The sequence below is a fragment of the Acyrthosiphon pisum genome, chromosome A1 (assembly GCF_005508785.2).
Source record: "Acyrthosiphon pisum isolate AL4f chromosome A1, pea_aphid_22Mar2018_4r6ur, whole genome shotgun sequence".
Classification (NCBI taxonomy): domain Eukaryota; kingdom Metazoa; phylum Arthropoda; class Insecta; order Hemiptera; family Aphididae; genus Acyrthosiphon; species Acyrthosiphon pisum.
Window position 1 is genome coordinate 151,116,666 of NC_042494.1, and position 22,980 is coordinate 151,139,645.

Below are 22,980 nucleotides of genomic sequence, written 5' to 3' on the forward strand. Positions count from 1 at the left end.
GCTCGCCCACAAAGGTAGTTCATTACGATGTATAATTATTATTCTGTATTATCGGCAATATTACGTACTATGTTTCTCGTCGGAAAAAAATATCGTAATAATAATATTTCGTTCGGAAATGAAAATTATTGTAGCGTCCGAAATCCACGCCCCCGTCGCGGTCATCGCGGTTATTCGATATCGATCCGCTGTGTCGTCGAATCATTGCGGTTTCCGAGAAGATATTTTTCACAATATTATGCATTAAAACAATAATAATATTATGATTTTGCGTAGTATTAATAATTAGCACCCGCAACGATAAAAAAAAAAAAACGGCAACGAGACGATGATAATAAATAATAATATTCATATAACGATTGACGCGATATGGGCCACCAACAGCAGACGCCAAAAAGAATAATAAATTACAAACAACTTGTTGTTTTTTTGAATAACAATTTTTAATTCAACTATCAAAAAAAAAAAAATACAAATAAAATACAAATACAAATAATAATAATCAGTTTTACAAAATAATAATGTCGTTATAAATATTACACTGTTACGCTAAAGGTACACACACACACACACACACATATACGTATTAGGTATATAATATAATAATCTAACGTACAAATTGCATTTTGGTATAATATTATAATAAAATAAAAACATAAATTATTATTTTTCAAGTTCATTAACGAACGCGATAATAATATATTCTCAAACAAGTCTAAATAATCAGATAATAATTTTCTTAATTAACATTGCACGGCAATTTAATAACATACTTACGTAACACATATATATATATATTTATGTGATACCTACGTTATCTAATAGTTTAACATTTCTATTTAAGTATTTATTCTATCATTTAATCTAGACGCATCAGTACATCACACATCATATTATTAAATTGGGTTCAAAGAATTTGTAATAATTATTATATTATTATATGTGATGCACGCATAATAAACGGTTCTATTTTATTTTCAGTTTAATGAACATAGTATTATTATCTAATTGCGGCAATCGGGTTGGTACAGGTAGAGTTCACACATAGAAATAAAACCTACCTATATAAAATATTATACCTACGCGAATATTATATGAAGTTTTAAGCAATATTTTTGTTCGACTCTGATTTCCATTAAAATAAAAATCTACCATTAAAAAAGAAGGCCATAGGAACGTCGGTTGACATTTTATAATAATGAATTTTTGCAAAAAAAAAAAAAATACAAACGCATCGTTTGTTAGACGACGGTCTATGATTAATATTATTTTTTAAAAATTTTAAAGTCGCGTGTTTTGTTCGAACGGGTAAAATACAAAAAGTATATGTAATAATGAGAGAGTAATATAATTATAACATCATATACGTAAATAGGTATGGGGTGGGCCCACACCTCTACTTAAACAGAATCTACTGCTGAATATAATATAATCAAAAGTCTAATTCGATAAATTATAGCTAGCACCTTATTTGGTATTAATTGTATGTTTTACTTTTTCGTCCAATACATAACAACATTGTGGTAATGTCGTGGACTCGAGCCCGGTCTGCAAAGGCTAAAAGAAAAACTCCGGCTCATGCAGTTCCTTTTGCTCTATCCTTTCATTCCTCCTCGTAACGCATACAGACACATACATATATATTTATACATAACATAAACTATGAAAAATGTGATTCGCTACCTATGATAGACGCTAATCCCTAATAATACGATTGCTTGACTAGGTCGATTTGTGATATTTACACATAATAAAACATGAACGTACGTATAACGTACACATAAAGTATTAATTATTATTGTTGTTGTTGTTATTATTATAATATTGTTATATAATAATAATGACGTGCGAGCGCGAGTGGCAAAGCGTCGACGAAAAGCAGTGGCGTTCAATTAATTTTGTACAAAAAAGATGAAATAAATACTTGGAAACTGGTTGGTTTTTTTTTACAACGTAAAGAATAAAAGTAATAATAATGACGGAAAAAAACTAGTTTTTGTCCGCAGGCTAACTAATGCCACTCGCGATGAGTTATCTACAGTATTGTGGCGATTATTTCTTCCACGCGAAAACAACTGCTATGACGACGACCGCGGAGGAACTTGTTCTCGTGGTTGGTATTTTTAATATTTTTTTTTTGTTACTCGCCGCCTTGCACTCATCCGTCCTCAACGTCCTTGTTCCTTCTTTGACCAACACACACCCACGCTGGGGTCATACGCAGTTGGAATAAAAACAACAATAATAATAATAACAATAATAGTTGATATTATATACTATAAAAATATAATAACAACATATATCATGTCGTCATATATCGTGTCGTCTCGGTGTACACCAGACATACGGTGGCGATACACCACCTACGCGTTCAAAATTATAAAATCAATAATAATTCTAAAAAAAAGTCTTTTTCACATGATATCGAGCGGACGGTTATTACGCACCGACCCGACGGGCAGAAGCATTCCTGGTGGCCACGGCGTGATTGTTGCGTTTGTGCAGCTCCTTTTCCTTGTCAACATGGGTAGCCACGTCGGCAGGACAACGGGACGGCGGGGCTTCCACATAACCACTCTCATCGCTGTCCTCCTCCTCCGATAGTGAGTCAAGGTCCATTGCAATCTTCTTGCACGCGTCTGATCCTCCGCTGGATATGCTCTGTAGGCTGGGCGTGGATTCATCGTCCGGATATCCACAGTCTTTGTCCTCATCCAAGTCTTCCTCGTCCACGTCCAAATCATCGTCACCATCGTCATCCCGGCAGCCTTCGAACAGGAGCTTCCTATTTTTCACCAGGTTGTTATAGGCGCCAAGTAACTCCGAATCTGAGCTTATTCGTTTGAACTGATCGCGACGTCCACCCACACCACCACCTATGCTCTCGAATAGTCTCTTCCTGTCCCGGACCAGGCTGTTGTATTTGTAGCACACATCTTCTGGACCTTGTGGACAGTCGACGATCACTTCGTTGTATTTGGGAAGCAGTTCATGCTGCTGTTGATCTACGCAAATTGTTGACGACGAAGAGGACGAAGTCGACTCTTGATCTTCGGCTATGACGTCTCGGTAAGACGGCAGCGATTCAACTGAATTGCAATCTACGTTTTGGTACGATTGAGCGCTGTCGTCAGTCGAGCCGTCGTCCCCGAGCTGCAGGCTTTTGGCAAGTCGGTTTTCGATCTCGTTCACCATTTCAGTGGTATCGGTAGTGATGTCGGTGGATGCATGGGTAGCAGCGCTGGCAGCGGCGGCGGCGACGGTAGCAGCGGTTATGGCGGCGGCAGTGGCGGCAGCCGTCTCCCTGTAACCATGGAGTCCACCCAACCGGTTTCGAAGCGTGCCGGTTCGCAACCGGTTCTCGGCTCGGCACCTCCTGAACGCCGCACAAGAATCAGCCGGTTCTTCGTCCTCTTCCAGGCTTTCTTCGATGGACACGAGCCTCGGCGCAGACTTCGACCGCTCCAGCGGCGGCCTGTAGTTGTGCGACCCGGTTGACAACAAGATCTTGCGTCGGGGCAGCGACGGATTCTCGTACACGCTGTTGGCCAATGATAGCCGGGCGTTCTGCCGGCTGATCTTGTCCCGCTTGAACTCGCTGAGCGCCTGCGCCAGGCGGCCGCGCAGCTGGCCAGCGATCTGCCTGGCCACCGACTCCTTAGTACACACGACCGCGTGGCACCGGAGTTCCTGCTTGAGCTTGCGACCCTCGTGCCGGTACACCCAACAGAAAATACGAGGGAACTGTGGCGACGCCAGACAATAGGTGACTCGGTGACTCCAGTACTCGGTAAGCCCGTGCTCCTTGGTGAACGCCTTCAGTCCCGACTGCGTGATGGTCAGCTTCATGTGTACGTCCGGTTTCTGGTTACACGTGTAGTTCTTCCACAGGCTGCACAGCGGTTTTTCCACGCACATTTCACCTGAAACCACAAAATGGTAAAACGTTAGATAGGTTAAGGTCAGAGGTTTGGCCGAACAATAACGACAACATAAATAGGTAATTAATACAACTGGTATAGATGGTATGTTACGTATAATAATAATACGGAGGGTATAATAAACCGTCACAGACTGGACATCAAATTTACTGCTATGTCAAGGGTCAAACGATTGACCGGTTATCGCCATTGACGTACGCGAACTACAATATGTGGTCGAATAAAATCGATAGATCTATTGTATTATTTGCATTTTTACAGATCAACTCATGCTGTATACGCTACCAGTGAACAGATAATAGGTACATATACAAAGACTGTAAAACTAGGCAGTTATTATTTCCAACACACATAATACAATTATTACCACCCTTCGCCGTACACGTACACGTGTGTATAACATCATTAGTTTGTTAGAATATTCCTATCACGAGTTAAGGACGGTTTGTCCGAGCGAAGCACTCTCAATTTGGCAACTGCAACTTATTATATATTATGATAGTATTATTATGCGCTGGCTTTTCCTAGCTGGCGCGTCCGTTGTCGTGCAAACAGACAATAACACGTCATATTGCACTCAGATCACGATTCTCAGTTTCAGCGCCCCCCTGTGCTTGGTCCCTACTAAGTAACTTGTTATTGCGCGCGCGTGCCAATACCGGTTCCGCGATCAGAACGTCGCGTACACAGCGTGGGTGTGGTGTATATGGATGTGGATGAGGTGATGGTGGAGGTGGTGTATGCGGATGACAACACTACAACGATATTTTGATTAAACGTCCGTGCTGGATTCGTATATAAAAATAATCAACGACGCCTTTCTAATTACCTACCCGGAATGGTGCCTATAGCGACTGCAGAAACTCGAGAAGATTTTCCACCACATATATTATTATTAGTCGAATAAAGACGCACACACCCATTCACACACACCTGAATATCATTTTGCATGTACACCGTTGTATAGGATAACGCGTAATGTCATAACAATGTTTAGTGAGACAATATTCTTATGTATTTCAACGCATATGTGTATCAAGTTCTTCTATGTTCTCGTATTACGCCTTACACCTATTACTTATACCCTTACTCTCCAGTCGATTAAGACCGCGGGGCCAATCGTTTCTTATAACAAGGCCGTTGGGACATTTTTGTTCGACGAAAATTAAAAGAGTTGGGTAAGTACCATACATTCTGCATAGTACCTAATTAAAAACAATTAATAGGTATTTTTATATCAGAGTCCTATGACCTAATAATATTGTGCATTATATTTTTCGATAAAAAGAAGGTTAAAGCGACACAGGACACCGCCTTGAGATGACAAGTACAATGCGGCCGGCAACATATTCACCTATAAAACAACGTGTTCGGACACACAAATCAATGTAGTCACGGTTCACGGACAATATATTTCAGAGAAAATAGACGAATTTCAAGGTTTCGCGTCAAATGTATAATATTATATAGACTGTCGCCCCGATCGAGAAATACAACTATCGCGCGTACACACGTTCCGGTGTGTTCTTTCCGTGACACTCAAAATACGGTGCAGCGTATCGACGACGACGACGATCGGATCGGAACAAAATTTTCCATTTCTTTAGCGTACACGGTTACCAGCTACATGACACAATATTTTCAACACGAATCAGCGGCGTGTACGGATGAAAATCCTTTTTTCTTTATTATTTTCATTTAACAATGATTTATACCACGACGCGACACCGGCACGAGTCACATGACCCAGCCCACGTATCGGACACTGTTGTTATTATATCCCCTGTTTTGGCGTGAATACGAGCGTCCGCAAAACGTTCTACAATAATAAACGGCCATATACGCCACACCCCCCTAAGACGTGTAACAAAGAAAATTACATATTAAATCGTTATAATGCCTATAGGGTGTGGGAACTATATTATTATGTATATTATACGATATACCTACCTAAAGACGTCTGGATATGACATGACATTATATATTAATATAAGCATTGAGCTCAGCACTCTTGTTATAATTACTCGTAAAATTTTTCGCGCCGATAGTTTCCATCACGGTCCACAAATCGATTACATTAAATTATATATCCGAGAACTAGAGGTGAAGGTCAAATATGCAATCAGAATATTATACCGACGGTGGTGGTGTATATAAATTAATGAGCGATAATGTGATTATGAAGTACTATATATATAATATGTATACAATATGATATTTAATACTTACGCGATACGCGTAGGTATACGAATAGATTTTGAAATATCATTAAATGTATATCTTACCTACCTACCTATCACTTTGAGCGAGAAATACTATATTTTGATCATAGACAGTACTACATAGGTATATATAACATATATTATAAGCGTTGCATTAATTGCAACTCAGATATTAAAGCATATATGCACATTGCACCGTCGTCGTATATTACTTTGAACAGTGTTAGGTATACATACTTTATAGTAATTATTATTAATTATGTTATACATCGATCTGTCCGACGACACGATGCGAACATTATTCCGCACAAACAAACGTGAAGATAAATGGATTTTTTTTATTTTCCTTTACATATTATTATATTCGGCACCGTGAATTTCTTGGCGTGTATATATAATAATACATATAATGTGTACATGCATTGGTATTCGAGTCGTGCGAAAATCAATTGGAATGCGATGTGAAAGTAACCGTACGCGCATGCCGACACTGCGTGCGAAGTCGCTCAAGGAAAACCGAGTTGATGTTTAAATAAAAAAAAATAAGTGATCCCGGCCACATAGGACGTCGGGTTCGAGGAGAGTCAGGACACACACGGGGGAAAAAACTGACGTTCGATACAACACGCGTATTATTACGGCAGTAATTTTAAACGTTGACCATCCGTCGCGGGGAAAGGATGAATGAGATGGATAGGTACGGTTTATATGCCATTGGTTCCGGAACCGAGGAGAACATGATCGGATAATCTCCGTGAATACCGAAACTCCGATTTCGTTTGTTCTACCATTAGAACATTTCTATTATTAATATCACATAAATATCTGTTTTTTAGTACCTATTATCACTATCGTACATAATATATTATAACATACGCACTATACACTATAGGCAAAATTAAAAGGCACCGCTCTATTGGTCTTAAAAATCACATCGGTGTGTCGTATATGAAAATAAAACCGAAAGCAATAATATTGTAGTTTGTGCGCACGAGTGCCCTGAGAAATAATGCATCAGCCAATATTCTATGTATGAACTCGATTAATGTAATGTTATTATAGTTTAACATATAACAAATGACTACAACAGCGTATGAGGAAAAAATAACTATAAGAAACAATAAATTAGGTCCCTCGGGGTTACGCTATATCTAGTTAATGAGACAAAGTCGCAGGTATGATACGAGCAGAACGGTTTCCTCTTGGGTGATAGCAATATACACTACAATATTATATACCTATATACTAGAAGCGACTATAATATATATAAGTGGGTCAACCGCATTGGAACATCTAAAGCAACGATCTCCGACTCCATTTCAGGTCAGCACATAAATATAATATTAAAACTGATATTAAGAATGATTTAAAATAAAAAAACCTTATCCGACGTACGCCAGGTCAAAAATCTAATTATAAAATAACAAATCGACGAAAAAAAATTACAGAACTTGTATAAGCGCAATAAATTTGATAATATGTATGATGATAATATGTAAATATATATGATAATTGTATTGTGTACCTATCGGTATAATACTATTAGGTATACTGAAACTGGTACTTGCCTAAAATAGGAATCAGAATGTGCAATGTAAATATTATAATATCTCTCACGATACGTAGGCACACACATAACGCTATTAACAATATTATGAAGAGTCGGAAAGTAGATATTATTTAATTGCGGCGTGTTATTTGGGATTCACAATAATAACGACGCGTCATTGAACTCGGTCTTACGACAAAAACTTAGTAAATGTATTTTTTTAAATCCCACTCGTCGTCTACTATAATATATTATTATAGGTACGATATCGATATTATAAGAGTCCGTTACGTAACAAAACGAACGCCATTTCTCATCCGTCCGAAGCAGGATCTGCTCCGGCATCGTTCACACCGAACTCGCGTATGTTATCGTATGTTATCCATGGTACTCTTCTCGGGTCGCGGGAGACCCGGAACTTTGTTCAGCAGCATCATTTCCGAAACCGGTTCGTGACTGCAGCAACACAATATTATAATGACCTGCGGCGAAAAAGGAACAACACACGAAAAAAATGTAATGCATAGAATACGAAAAAAAGTCACAGCTGGCCATTGGGTGCCGACGAGGGAAAACGGACTGCGATGCGGCGCGGGCAATTATTTTTTTTTTGTTTTACGAGAGAAATAAACCATACCGGGTCTTGTATATTAGCTACCTATTATAATATATTAAACCGACCTATGTGCTACTGCGATTCGATCGTACGCCACTGTCGCCAGTGCACATCATTATTATGTATTACGATTTGGATCGGTGCGGAGATGATTAACGTTTTACAAAAACGTACTAATATTTTTGGATGTCTAATACCCCCACCATACGAACGATATCGATACGCTATTAGAGCTCCGACCAAACTTGCTCTAGTGCCTATGTATTATTTGGTGTAACAGTAGATACTGCAGCTGAAGTCACCACAAAATAAAGTCATAACTGATAAAGTCGATTTGAACTTATCATTTGCTTTTTTGTTGGCATTTGTTGTATGGACGTCTGAGACACGAATAAACCTGAAAAATGTCCATACTTTTTCAATTTGAAAATGTAAGTGATCCGGTTCATTCTCTGTGGAATGCCTTGTATAAAAACATGTACTAGCGTACTGCAGTAACAACAAGCAGACGATTTTGAATCGTAGATATTTCTAAGACCAATATTACGAAAAAACAAAATATACTTATTCGCTGGGAAGGGGAGAGGCAACGAAACAAAAACATATCCAATCAAGTTGGCCTGAAATCATTAAGCAATAGTAAATGAGAAATGTACGCATAAACTCCTATGCATATAAAAAACGCAATAGTAAAACTGTTCCAGTTGAGTGTATCAGAACACTACAAGTCTAATGATAGATGAACGTGTATGTTAAACGAGGATACACGGTACAGTGATTTTCCGGTGTAACGTATTATGTGGTAGGCTTTATGACATTATGAATAATAATTGTATGTAGGAAAAACACAATTTTTACCTATATTATCCGATTATATAGCTACAGATGTAACTTACTATAACCCATTGACCCGGCTTTAAAGCCACTCATTGAAGAATTCAATCGTAAATCGTCACTGTGTGACCTAAATCCTGATGAGCCAGCTGTGAATACTTTTTGTATTAATTCTGCCTGTATTATGTTCTACGAAAATATAAGTAGCAAAAACTCAAATACCTACTGTACCATATATATTTAAAGTATACAATATAATTCAATAATAGTTAGGTATAATGTCATATTGCGAAAACATAGATGCTACCTACCTATATACGAAAATTGTATATACGATTCAAAATAAATTCTATGATCTCTTTCAATTAGTTTTCTTTACACTTGCAATGAGCAGGTATCGTTTTCTCAATACTCATTAGTATGGGTTAAATAATTGTATGATTAAAATGTTTTTGTTCACGCAATACTTATAATTTTATTTATGGACGTGAAAATTGCATGCTAAGGGGCCCCCTCGCGAATACAATTTACTTCATTACGTTAAAAGCATATTAGAATATTGCATGTATTGGCGCGAGTGTCTATGTGCCACGTAAAAATTGAAATATCCACTATTTTCCACCCCTAAACAACAGTGTTTACATACAGAGGTCTTTTTATCTTTGCTGCAGCGTCTCGTTCAAGTGAACCGGTTTCGAACGACATTCAAGTTACCTTACACGGTTATACGGCCCCCGAGCAGTCTGAACCATTAAAGTGGACGACCTTGATCTCGTCGTTTGACTATAATAATGTACACTTTCGCACACCGATGTCATTGTGGAAAATCGTAATGATCATACAAAACTTTAACGAGCTGCTTTATACTTTTATCAAATACATTCCTACAAATCGAATCCAGCCATATTGCATATTAAATATATTATCATAATATTATTATATTATATTTTGTTTGTGCTTACTACAGAGAAACAAATAGTTTCGTTTTTTTAATAATAATATATGCGAATACTATAGTAGGATAACGTTTTCCAGGATAGCCCAGCCGTTCCGTACCGATGAGCATATGGAGCGCGTTGTGTATACTATATAATATGTGTGTTTTAATGGCGGTGCCTAATTAATATTTAGACCGTTAAAACGTCAGCTATGATGACCATATATACACTATACATGCTATTAGAGTATGGAGGAATGCGCCATATTAAACTGTATAATATATTCAATGGTATAGAGAATTAGTTTAAAAACGCATGACTGTACGAATTTTATCCGGCTTTAACCGAACGCAAACATTTAAAAAGGTTTTACAAGTTGCGTTATAATATTATAATTATTACCTATGTATTATAATATGTAAACACACCGCACTAACGCACGACATCACGTGCAAGTCCTATTATACGGTATTTGAATTTTTTTTTACTTTTGTAACACTAAAGTACTTTTGGTACGAGTTTAACCATTGGTTATTTCTTTTATCGACACCCAATAGTAGGTAGCTGCCTGAACATTGTGTTTTAAAACAATTTTTATACACATATATGGTAACATTGCATACCTGGCATCAAAGTGAGGGCTGGGAAGACCCATTAATTAAAAAAAAAATATATATATATTATATACGTACCCATTTTTTAATTTTTGTTTCTAAACCAACCAACTGCGAATAAAAAGCTTATATAATAATATTTTAAGTTAGGTATGTAGTCGTCTACAGAAATGAATGTTATCAAGTGATACATTTTATTACTGTTTTTATTGATTGATATAATTATACCACGGCCATTTTTACTGAACTTAATAATAAAATACCCGATTGGTATTTCGTAATAAATTACCGTTAAGACCATTTACATAATATATGCCAATAGTATAATTATAAATCTACTAGCTAGAATTAAAGGTAACATTATAAGTTTATAAGTAATATCATCGATTCTATAACGGACTATTTATATATATTTTTAAAGTTAATTGTACAATTATCGTAAAACATATATTAATTGTATTTTAAATTATAGATATTTATCTATTCGCTTCGTACATTACACAACATACTTGTTATAATGATTACAGGTTTGGCTGTAACTTAAAATCTGCGAATTGCCAACAATAAATGTTCAATACTTTCGAATATTATTACGATAGTACAATTTTGTCTAAACGCAAGTCATTGTTGAACAGTCAGTATATAGGTACGTACCGCCAAGTATGATGAAGAACAAAAATAATTATTTGCATACGATTGTAAACATCATATTATAATAATACCTACGTTGAATACATTTAATGAAGTGTAAATTTAAGCTTCACACTATATAGGTATAGGTAGGTATATAATTGTGTTGTTGTATATACGCACAGACCTTTGGTTAAACACTGCAGAAAACACGTACCGACCTATACTTATGTATTACAGACTTTCGTAACGATATTATTGCCAGTTAAGGGATATAAGTAATATAGCGAAAATATGGTGGAATTTCACAACATAATAATATTATGACAAGGGGAATGCATACAAGCTGCAAGTCATCATTATAATAAATCCTGCGGGAAGAATATCATGCTAGGTATTTATAATAGTATGTAGTAATCATTTTGTCGTCTAAAAGAAAAGCACGATTGGCAGTCACATAGTTATATTATTATAATTGTATATATAGGCTATAGAGATAATCGTCTTCGGAAGACTGGGATCGAGGGGCACTTGAGTATATTGACCTAAATCACCGAATAACCAATTAATTTGTTTACTGCAAATTTTGGATTTTGATGGTGGTATTCTCTGTGACAGATAAAGTGTAACAGACTCGTGGCCTATATTAAGCAAATGCTGATCCCACCTAAATAGTATTATATTATGTACCTATATAAAGTTAGCGCCGGCAGTGTGTACGATAAATATTGTTTTAGGTGAACGGGTATGTAAATGTTTTCGGAACACAACTTATTATATATTATGTAGTTCACAGTAATTCGTCATTAGCAATACCTTTAAATTGTAATACTAGTTGCATATTATTATTAATCAGTTTTGCACAAAAATATTTCATTATGAGAAGGACTACGACAAAATAAATTCACGAGTATCACACAATAATTATATAGAACGAACGGTTAATCTTCAACACACCGCTCTAATACGTTATACAACAAACAATATGACGTTAGTTTGTACGTCAACACTGATTTAAAGAATCAAAAATAATCCTCTACTGTGTCAAGTGTTGTGACGTAAAACGATCATTGAGTTAATCATCATTAATAAAAAAAAACAAATGCGCACTTTGATGCGTGGCTGTCGCCTGTCGATATTACGTTCAATCGAGAGAAAGGAATTACAGAGAAAAGTGTGAATCCGGTGTTGGAGTAATCGAAGGTCGAGTCGTCTACATCGACGTAGGTACCATATATTTACTCTGAAGTGGAGAAACATTAAACCTATGATATAACGACTAAGCCTTTCGAAAAGGGTTTACTTGATACCTGCACATTGATCACCACTCGAACGTTACAAACACGAAGACAAAACTATATATATTATTTGCAACTATATCCAACAGACCACTGTTTAAATATCAAACGTAGTTTTCCGTGAAATGTTTACATTCATCAAGTCTTTTCCACGCATATATAGGATGTAAATAATTCTCTGCAGCATAGTGCATTGCTACATAATACTATAACAGCTCGTATAACAGTATGAGCCTGAGTACAAGTTTTAACTATACTCATTAATAGCTACATCCGGTACGTTAAAAAAATCATCGTCGCTCTATATATGCGATGTAAACAATTACATTACAGAGGTATAATATTAACTAATGACGAATGAAACGTAGCCTAAGAACTGGAACTAACTAAAATTCAATTCCGCGAGAGGTCGTGCCCCTATTTATGACAAATAATTTGAGTAACTATAATTTAAATATATACTGTATATATCACATCTTCAAATATTCACCCACGTTTTTATTTATGCAACTACTTAAACCAACTAGGATCAACTATTGTAACCGAGATATAATATGATATAAAACATACACAATAAGAGGTAACAATAATAATTGCGTCGACTAATATTCGTCGACATAAAATATTCGTAAGATAATTTAATATTTCGGACCATTTAGCCATTAAGGTATCGTTTGATAACATTATTATTTAACGACTATAATATACGGTTAAATATGAGCGCCTATAGATTAATTAAGGTGGTAAGAATACATCACGTGATTAAAACAAACCAAGTCCATTAGACTATCCCACATAAGTATACGTAAATATAATATCGGTATCACGTAATATAAGACTTCTGAATACGTAATAACAATATTACTCAAAATATTTACAAATCTTCCATGGAACGATTGAATGACGTATACATACGATGTTTTTGTTTTCATACGATTAGAATGCTAAAAAATAATGCGTCAGATTACTTTGTGCAATCATAATATTTGAGATTCTGCAAGACAACATAAGGGCAACCGGAAATGAAGCTTTGTCTCGGTAGTCGGTAGGTACTCGTATCATTTTGTTAGTCAAATTGTACAATGTTCATCACTTATAAGTCTATAAGTAGTATCAATGTACTGTAGTTTCGGTGGAGATAATGTAACACAATAAGAGTTGGAGTAGGTCTTCAACTAACTATTTTATCTTAATTATTTTATAGCTTTATACTCGATTAACTCAACTGTAGTTTAAAATACATTCTTATCTTTTGAGTGTTTTAACGGTGAATCCGAGTGAATAGACAAAACAGGTTTTAACATATTTAGTATTATGTTAACTAAGATCTTGACTGTAGTAGGTACGTTAAAATATACTGTTCGGTTATGTATCCATGATGTACTATATACAGTATTTTATTAACGTGGTACGAAATATGTAGGTATATGTTTTATTGTACGTATAGAACTTTTCGAACTTGAAAATATGTAAGTCAGTAATAACATATTCAATTTAATGAAGATTTAATAATCGTTTTGTAAATTATAATATGTGGAAGGTCGCGTCAATAGTTGGTCCAGGAAAAACCACATCAAATTTGATCATGATAATATTAAATTTAGATGAATTTAATATATAATTGATAATTTTTTTAAATTTTGTTTTTCATGCAGAATTTGAGGGACGTGGTAGTATATAGTATATTAAAACATACAATTAATATAATATAAAAAGTATGGTTAGCTACATGGCTATATGGCTACATAATAGTTAATCATAGAGAATAGTTCAATTCAATATTACAAAGTTTACAAAATATTATGGTTAATAGTTAAATATGTATTTTATGGTAGGTAATGGAAGGTAAAAAAAGATTAAAAATTACTTTTTAATTAAATCTTAGGTAATTAAATTTCATATAAAAAACGTATTCACGTAGCAATGAAAAACATTATTAGAACAAATAATTATACACATTATATTATTATCCAACTATAGTAGGTTCTTTAACAAGTCTTTTCAACTATTGACATTGGCTTTGAGTAAAAATTTTTGATCCCAAGGTTTTTTCAAGTTTCGTAATTATTTTAATGAGTTCAATAAATTGTTTTTCTTAATTATTAAAACAATAATTTCTTTTCAGAAGTACTAATCATTATTCATTTGTATATTTATAAAGTCATCATTACAAGTTTTTTAGAAAATTATATATAATACGAATTAATGAAAAAAACTAAAACGCACAAATATAAACGTTCAATTACATATGCAAAATAATTATTTAAATAAAAACAAAAAACAGTAGTTTGTAGTATAAATACCTAGAACACTGCTGTTTCAACATTATTGTTCCGAATAACACAACCAGTTAAACATCATTTTGTGTATTTTATTGCTAATTTATATTTTTGTTGTGATATTGTGTATTTCTTCAAACATATTTAGAACTGTCACTGAGTTTGGTTAACTTTAAATAAATCAATATTGTCCTGAGTTATGCAAAACTACAATTTTATTTTAAACGAAACGAAAAACATAATATTTCTTTCTGGATTAAATTCATCTCTAATGCTAATAATGTTTGAGGGGTGCAGGCAATAATAATGATGCGTTCTTATAAAAGCTTAGATATACAACAGCCAATCTCAACAACCAGCTATGTTTACTACGGTACCCATAGCGTTCAGTGTTTTTCTGAAATTATAAGAACCTATTGGTCATGCGAAATACAACGGTTTATTATTTTTTCTCTGTAAAATGAAAAACGTATACAGTTTATTTTATTTTTTTAGCTCCTTCTTTACCGCGCCGCCGCTATTTTATAATATATGCAAATATACTATAATATAGTCGTCAATGTCTTGGGCTCACCATCGTTGTTGCACTCAAGAATCACTGTATCTTGTTGTATGCATACTACACGGGCAGTTTATTTTCTTATTTTTCTGGATTTGAAAAAAAAATGCTTTTGGGAACCAATTGCTCTACTCGTCAAACATTCCTGAAGAGCTACGGTCGGTGTTCGCTCACGCACGCTCGTTTTTATTTTCCGACATAACACAAAACGAAGAACCTAGCGTAGTAAAGTCATGCTAGTACTATTAGGTACTACCTATTTTTTTAGCAGTAGGAGTACCTAGTAGCAGTAGTATTAGTAGTGGTAGTGGAAGTAATAGTAATTTAGTAGGTAGTAGAATTGTCCTTTATTAGAAATCGAAAACTGGGAAGAGTGCCGTACAATGTCCGGAACAATGAGGGCCTCGGGAGTGATAACAAAAGCAATATTGGCGGTATCATCAACGACTATACGACCCGACATTATTATTTTTATTATGTTTTTTTTATTATTATTATTATTTATATTAATCAACGATCGCATTGTTGTCGTCGTTGATCGTCCGTCAGGGCGCGCGCACGTGTTTCCCGAGCATGAAGCGGTCGCGCAAGTACACCACCTTGGTGACGGTGCATTTGTTATTTGTAGTATGTCTCCTATTTTCTGCCACTCGAACAACTACTATCAACAATAACTACCCATAACATACATATTACAATTATACATGAAAGTACGAAACACCTTTATGGTGATGAAGGTGCATGTACTCTGCACACCGCCACCCGTCAGCAACGGATATGCGTACGCGGTGTTATTATTATTTGTATCGTAAACATTCTTGTGGGACAGACAAACCGACCGACTGACCTTCGACTACTATAATAATATAATAAAAAGAACTACGCTAACACCACGCAACACAGTTCCCCGATTATCAACTAAAATACTAAAAGAGTGTCGATTATCAGATGAGAGAGAGGGGCAATATGATATTTATTATTTTATCCCTGATGATCGTGCACTAAGGACAAGTGAAGAGATTTAATATAAGGTAAAAAATAATAAGATATTAATAGCCCGAAATATAGGTGCACAGTTGTTGTAGTCGACGCATTCATGGCCCAGACGGGTGAGGAGTACTGATATAGGTAGGTACTTGTATACAAGTGTACCTACTTTACCTATATAGATCACTGCAAATGACCTAAACTTTAAGAGAATGTCGATTATGACTGAAATAAAAATCAAGGATATAGAAGTCGTATTATAATGCACTAAGTAAATAGTAGGCAGCTATAATATATTTACAAAAAAAAAATTTTTAGCACACGTCACACACTATCATACTAACATTATAATATAAATTAGGAATTAATGTTTTTTATTAATAATAAAATAAAAAAAAACCGTTCATAAAAATACTATTACATAGGAATTGGTTTAAAATAATTGTCTACCTGCATATATTTAGGAAACGCCTATATAGAATAGAATAATAGAATATAAATATTATTTAGCTAATGGCCATAGTTGCCGGGCCTAAGTTCAATACAAATATATATATATATACTAGCTGACCCCGTGCACTTCGTTGCTCTTAAAAAAATGACAACCCTTTAAAAACATAATATTATATATATTCGAATATTATGTATGTATAATGCATAAATAGGTATATATATTTTGTTATATAATAATAATAATGTATATATTACAAATCTTTTTTATTTATTATTATACAATTATTATCAAGTATGATAGAGAAAATCGTAATAACATTTACCAAACTTAATGGAATACCTACGTCACACAAGTGGATGTACTCGTCTGCATTTGTTCTACGACAAAATTTAGCACTATGGCACCTTGCTGGCAATTTTAATGATACAAACAAACAGAAAATAATCGAATTAAAAAAAACTAATATGGGTTTCTATAGGTTATAGGATTTGAAAATAATATTTATTTATTATTAATTTTAGATTCTGAGCAGAGCGAGGAAGCTATTGGTTTTACAATAGTGTTTATTTTTTATTAGGAGTTCAATTACTAACACTGTGACACGAGAATTGTATATATTAGATTATAATATGTATGTAGGTAACTAACTTTATTGTTATGATAGTTTACTGACGACAGAACATACAAGCTTATAAAAATATAATAATTATACAACATTTTTTTATAAAATTATAATTAATATTTGTTTTATAATAAATGTAATAATTGTTTATAAAATTATATTTTAATATAAACGAATTATTCTAAGAATTTAACTAACTCGACCAATTGTTTACAACAATAATATCAATCTAATGAAAAAAACCAAACTGAAAATGTTAATATAACGGGATATCTGTGGTTTAGTTTAACTGTCAAAGTATTGAAGTTAACATTGAACTGGTATTCATTCAACAGTAAAAAAAAAGTATCATACATTACAGTATAAAACATATATTACTCCATTTTATTAAGAAAATGTTTTTTAATTTCTATTTTATAAATACATTAATTATACTATGAGACAGAAGTTTTAAAATTGAGAAGTATTCTTAACTATAAATAATTGTCCAATGATAGTTTACTCTATGATAAACAAATTTAAATACAATATAAGCTACATAACCTATTTTGATTAATTATAAGGTAAATAAGAAGTATAATACGATTTTAATTAGATATTATAATTTATTAAGATAAAAACAAAAAAATTAGAAAAGCTTCTTATAATTATACCACCTAGTAATTATACAAATTACTAGGTGGTTATAATCGGTACATAACCTTCTCCAGACTGCACGCACGATGTAAATATGAATCCAAGCGCCTTTACAGAAACAATTTGAATAGCTTACAAGAGCGCTTTTGTACTAATCCCAAATCTTTCTGGGAATTCGTTCGGTGTAAACGTGGAGCCAACTCAATACCAGATGAGGTTCATCTTGGCGAAACTAAAGCCACTGGCGAACACGTTTCTTCTTTGTTTGCCTCACACTTCTCCTCGGTATATAAAGACCCACAGTTTACGGCAAACACTTTATCCGATGGGTGTACAAATCAAGAATTTTTTTTTCTCCCATTAATTTTATCGATTACTACTGAAGAAGTCAATGAAGCCCTAAACTCCCTATCAAATACTCGTGGTTCTGGCCCATATGGTATTTCTGCCCTTCTACTGTACCGATGTCGGACCATTCTCGGTCTACCTTTGACTTTAATTGAACTTTAAGTGTTGGTGAGCCATTCCTATCATGGATTAGTTCCTATCTAAGCGAGCGGCACCAATTTGTAAGTCTCTTCGGTAAGCCATCCAATCTTTTTCGAGCATCATCCGGAGTTCCACAAGGTAGCCACCTAGGACCTCTGTTATTAAATATTTTTATTAACACCGTGTGCTCAACGGTTCCTCCTTGTCGCCTTCTCCTATTTGCCGATGATTCTAAGATTTTCCATACGATATCCTCACACAATGATTGCCTCGCTATTCAAAACTCCCTTGATAAATTTGCCACATAATATTGCCAAATGCAAAGTAATGACCTTTCATCGTTCTAAGGCAATCATTACCTTTGACTACAACCTAAGCGGACTATCTATTCAACGCGTTAACCAAATCGAGGATTTGGGCATTGTGTTTGTGCCTTCACTCCATTTTGGTCCTCACATCGATATCATGACTAGTAGAGCCTTTCACGTATTGGGTTTTATTAAAAGACACACTGTTAATTTTAGTTCCCCTAATTGCCCATTGGGTCTCTACAACGCTTTGGATCGTTCAGTTCTCGAATATGGGTGTGTGGTATGGTCACCATACACCGCCGCTGATATTCGACGGATTGATCGGGTGAAAAATTACTTTTTGAACTTTGTTGGCTTCTTTCTCAATATCCCTCACCCAAAACACGATTACGGGCCTATTATACAAGCTCTTAAGCTCGATTCTCTCTCAACTAGGCGTGATAACCTTATTGGTAATAACTTTATTTGAGGTCTGATTGAGGGTAGAGTCAATGCCCCTAGACTTCTCGAACTACTTGATTTTAGAATACCCAATAATACTAGGCTACAGTATTCTTTTTATCTCCCTAACAATAAGTCTAACTTCCCCGGAAATGCCCCATTACCAAGATTAATGCGCTTTGCGAACTTACCTTAATACCCCTAGTACGGAGGCTCACATTTTTGTTAGCTTATTGTTCTATTTATTACCATGTTATTATTTGTTTCTATTTATCATTATGTTATTTATCCTATTCTAGACCTTTATTTAAGTTATTAATATGTAAAAATAAAAAAAAACTGTTATATACTAGTCTTGTAACACACTCCATGTTTAATTTTGTAAAAGCCGACTGGCGTTAATTCTAATAAAATAAAAATAAATAAATAAAATAAAAAATAATGTAAAAATGTAAATAAATTATATTTGTATACGAATCAACCAAAAAAATACAAAAACTGTCTATCAAAGCTTTTAATAAAGGTAATCAATAAGTTAAATAATTGATAGTTTTTTTTATTTTATGTAATAAAAGTATATAATCATATACAATAAAAATGAGTTGGTATACCGTGCATACATAATTTAGAAAGATTGTTAATATTTATATATTTATTAATAACGATTAGCAAAAGAATATTAGAAAAATTATAAAGATAGTTAATAATAAAGTAAGTACTTGAATAAATATATCCACAGTAAAGCAAAATTGAAATTAAAAAAATGATCAATTTTATGTTTATCATTAAAAATGTCAGAAACAATCAAAAATAAAAGGGAATAACATGTGAAAAAAGCATCAATGCATCCCAATAAAAATGTATAAAATATAAAAAGCGTTTATGTGATGAAAATGTACAGCCTTACATGCCGCAAATATCGGCCTTAAATTCCTAATAATAGTTATTGATTATAGAATGATCATTATTTTACAAATCACTGCAACATATAATATCTGTTACCCTTAGACAATGTATAAATAGGAACCGATTTATATGGTGTAATAATTACATTAATGTATTTTAAAATACAAAATCAAGCATATTGATCACGATTCAAAAGATTAAAATTCCATAAACTAAGTCCATGTTAAAATTAAAAAAATATTATAATGGTGGTGTAGAACATATTGGTAAGATAAAGGTAACAATAACACTTGGAAGTAAGCATAGATCATCCAGACAAATTTGTAATTATATATGTTTTACTTTTTAACATGATTTTCATTGGTGTCAAATATTGTAGTGCGTTTTGCTAAAAAAAAACATATTATGTAAACGTTGTTTAAATAAATGTTAAATTCAAATCAAAATCCTCAGGAACATAGAAATACAAAATAAACAGTACAATAACAACTATATTGAGTACTAACACTAGTAACCATCAGTTTTTATTTGAAAGTCATTCTCAAAATGCGTTTATGAATCTTTAAATTCAACTAAAAATTCAGTTTATACCATTCACTGAAGTATAATACGGTAACCATTAGATAATTTAATACAAAAAATATACTAAATTGCAACCAAATAGTTTTTAAAAAATTGTGTAACATTTCTACAAACAATCAGCGCTATGGGTGTAAAAATAAACACAAAGGAATGAAGAACAAAAAATTAATTGTAACTATTAAAATTGTCCAGACAACGTCTTTTTACAAACGAATGATGTCGAGCCGTCGAGGTCGATTTTTTATGTTCTGTTTTACCGCCAGAGAAACACTTTTATAACGCAACAGGCGTTGACCACGACGAGTGTCGCACTCATTAATAATTACTTTAGAACCCTTTAGAATTAAACATATCACGTGTGCAAACAGTGCCAATCTAAAGTCGTTAGCGTATCTGCGTCTATTTTTTTCGGAATAAAATAATATACCTAATTCTATTATAAACATTGAAATGTTAACAACTACGAAAATAAAAGGCAATCATATTAAATAAATAAATACTTCAATTTTTCACAATACTTTTTGATCAAAGAAATCAAAAATAATAATATCTAATTTTAAACTGAGAGGTAATATTATTTATAGTATATTATAATATTTAAAAACTAAATTATAATGTGAACGAAACAAGCAGTCTAGCATGCACCGTTGTAATAAAAATCTGTCAAGATTGAACCTGAACCACACATTGAACCATTCTTCTTCTTAAAAAAAAAGTCTTAAAATAGGTTTTTGAACAACTTTAATAATATATTATATTTGTTCATCATATATTTTGAGATATACTATTGAAATATATTTTAGATGTTAAACAATATTAAACAGCGTACCACCTGTACGAGACGACTGCCACTATATTTTATCACTACTTAACCTAATTCATACGTCTACATAATAAAATATAAATATAAAATCCTTTAACAAAACAAATTCTATAGCAGCCGCACATAATAGGTGCATATATTATGACTTATAAATAAGTATTAAATAATAAATTCGAAGTATAAGAAGAGCATATTTTTTACATCCTTAAATATTTTTATTTTTATTACCCAACCAACGAAAACAATAAAACCCCTATCGTACGTTAATGTAGTGTTAATACAACCTTGATGGATTTTTTCAAATAAACCAATTTTTTAAATGATTTAATTAAAATTTAAATATGCCGTAAAATTAATGGTTATATTTCTATTCCTGCGGTACAATTTTATTCCACTCCGTCCACATAAGGTCCTTAAAAATAACTGTTTTCTTGCCATGATTATTACTAAATCAAGTGTAAAGACCACGGTAAAGACATTATATGGTACATGTTTACCGCTGTTTATGTATTTTATTAAATCTATTAACTATTATAAATCTTATTTATTTTCGTGGTGAAAATCCATAGCGGGGTGATATTCACAAATTTGAACGCATTTATACACTATACGTCTATATATAATATATATACCGTCATTATTCACTATACACAGAGATAACGTCCAACGATTGTCATCATAGAAATCTCGTCGAACCAGTTGGCAAGTATATATAATATATCATTATGTATATTATAGTATTATAATACTATCCTACTCTATCCGGCATCTGTTCAATAAGTGGTTGTTATAACATGCATTCCAATATAGGTGGTGGCAATAGCGGTGCCAAAGGATAAAGAAGAGATATTATTTTATAGGTTATCGCTTATCGATGTTATTTTTTTTATAAATATCTTATAAATATTTAATTATAATATTTAAAATTTTTGTATTTTTTCAAAATACATAAAGGCAAATGAATGTCACCTATTAAATAAAGCATTTATTTATTATTTACATAGAATAAGTTTTAAAAAATAGTCAAATGGATTATAAGGGTTGTAGGTATATGGGTAATACATGATACATTTATACCTATATGATGAACAGAAAAGCAATAAAGATGATTTTTTTGTTTTTGTTCGCAAAAATGTACCTACTTTGAGTTATTTTACTATACAGTATGTCCCAGAAGTTCCGTATCACCCTTAGTATCTCCGTGGAAAATTCAATATATTTAAATGCAATTTGTTTACAGTAATAAGTA

At 33.4% G+C, this 22,980-nt stretch overlaps 1 protein-coding gene across 1 annotated transcript in view; it reads right to left on the reverse strand.

Moving 5' to 3' along the window:
* Positions 1-793: 793 nt before the first annotated feature.
* Positions 794-22,980, reverse strand: part of LOC100164633 — a 39,991-nt gene continuing 17,804 nt past the window's right edge. The window contains exon 3 of the mRNA XM_001948467.5: positions 794-3,923. Coding sequence (XP_001948502.1) covers positions 2,440-3,923 — 1,484 coding nt within the window. The 3' untranslated portion in view covers positions 794-2,439. The remainder of the gene's footprint in view (positions 3,924-22,980) is intronic.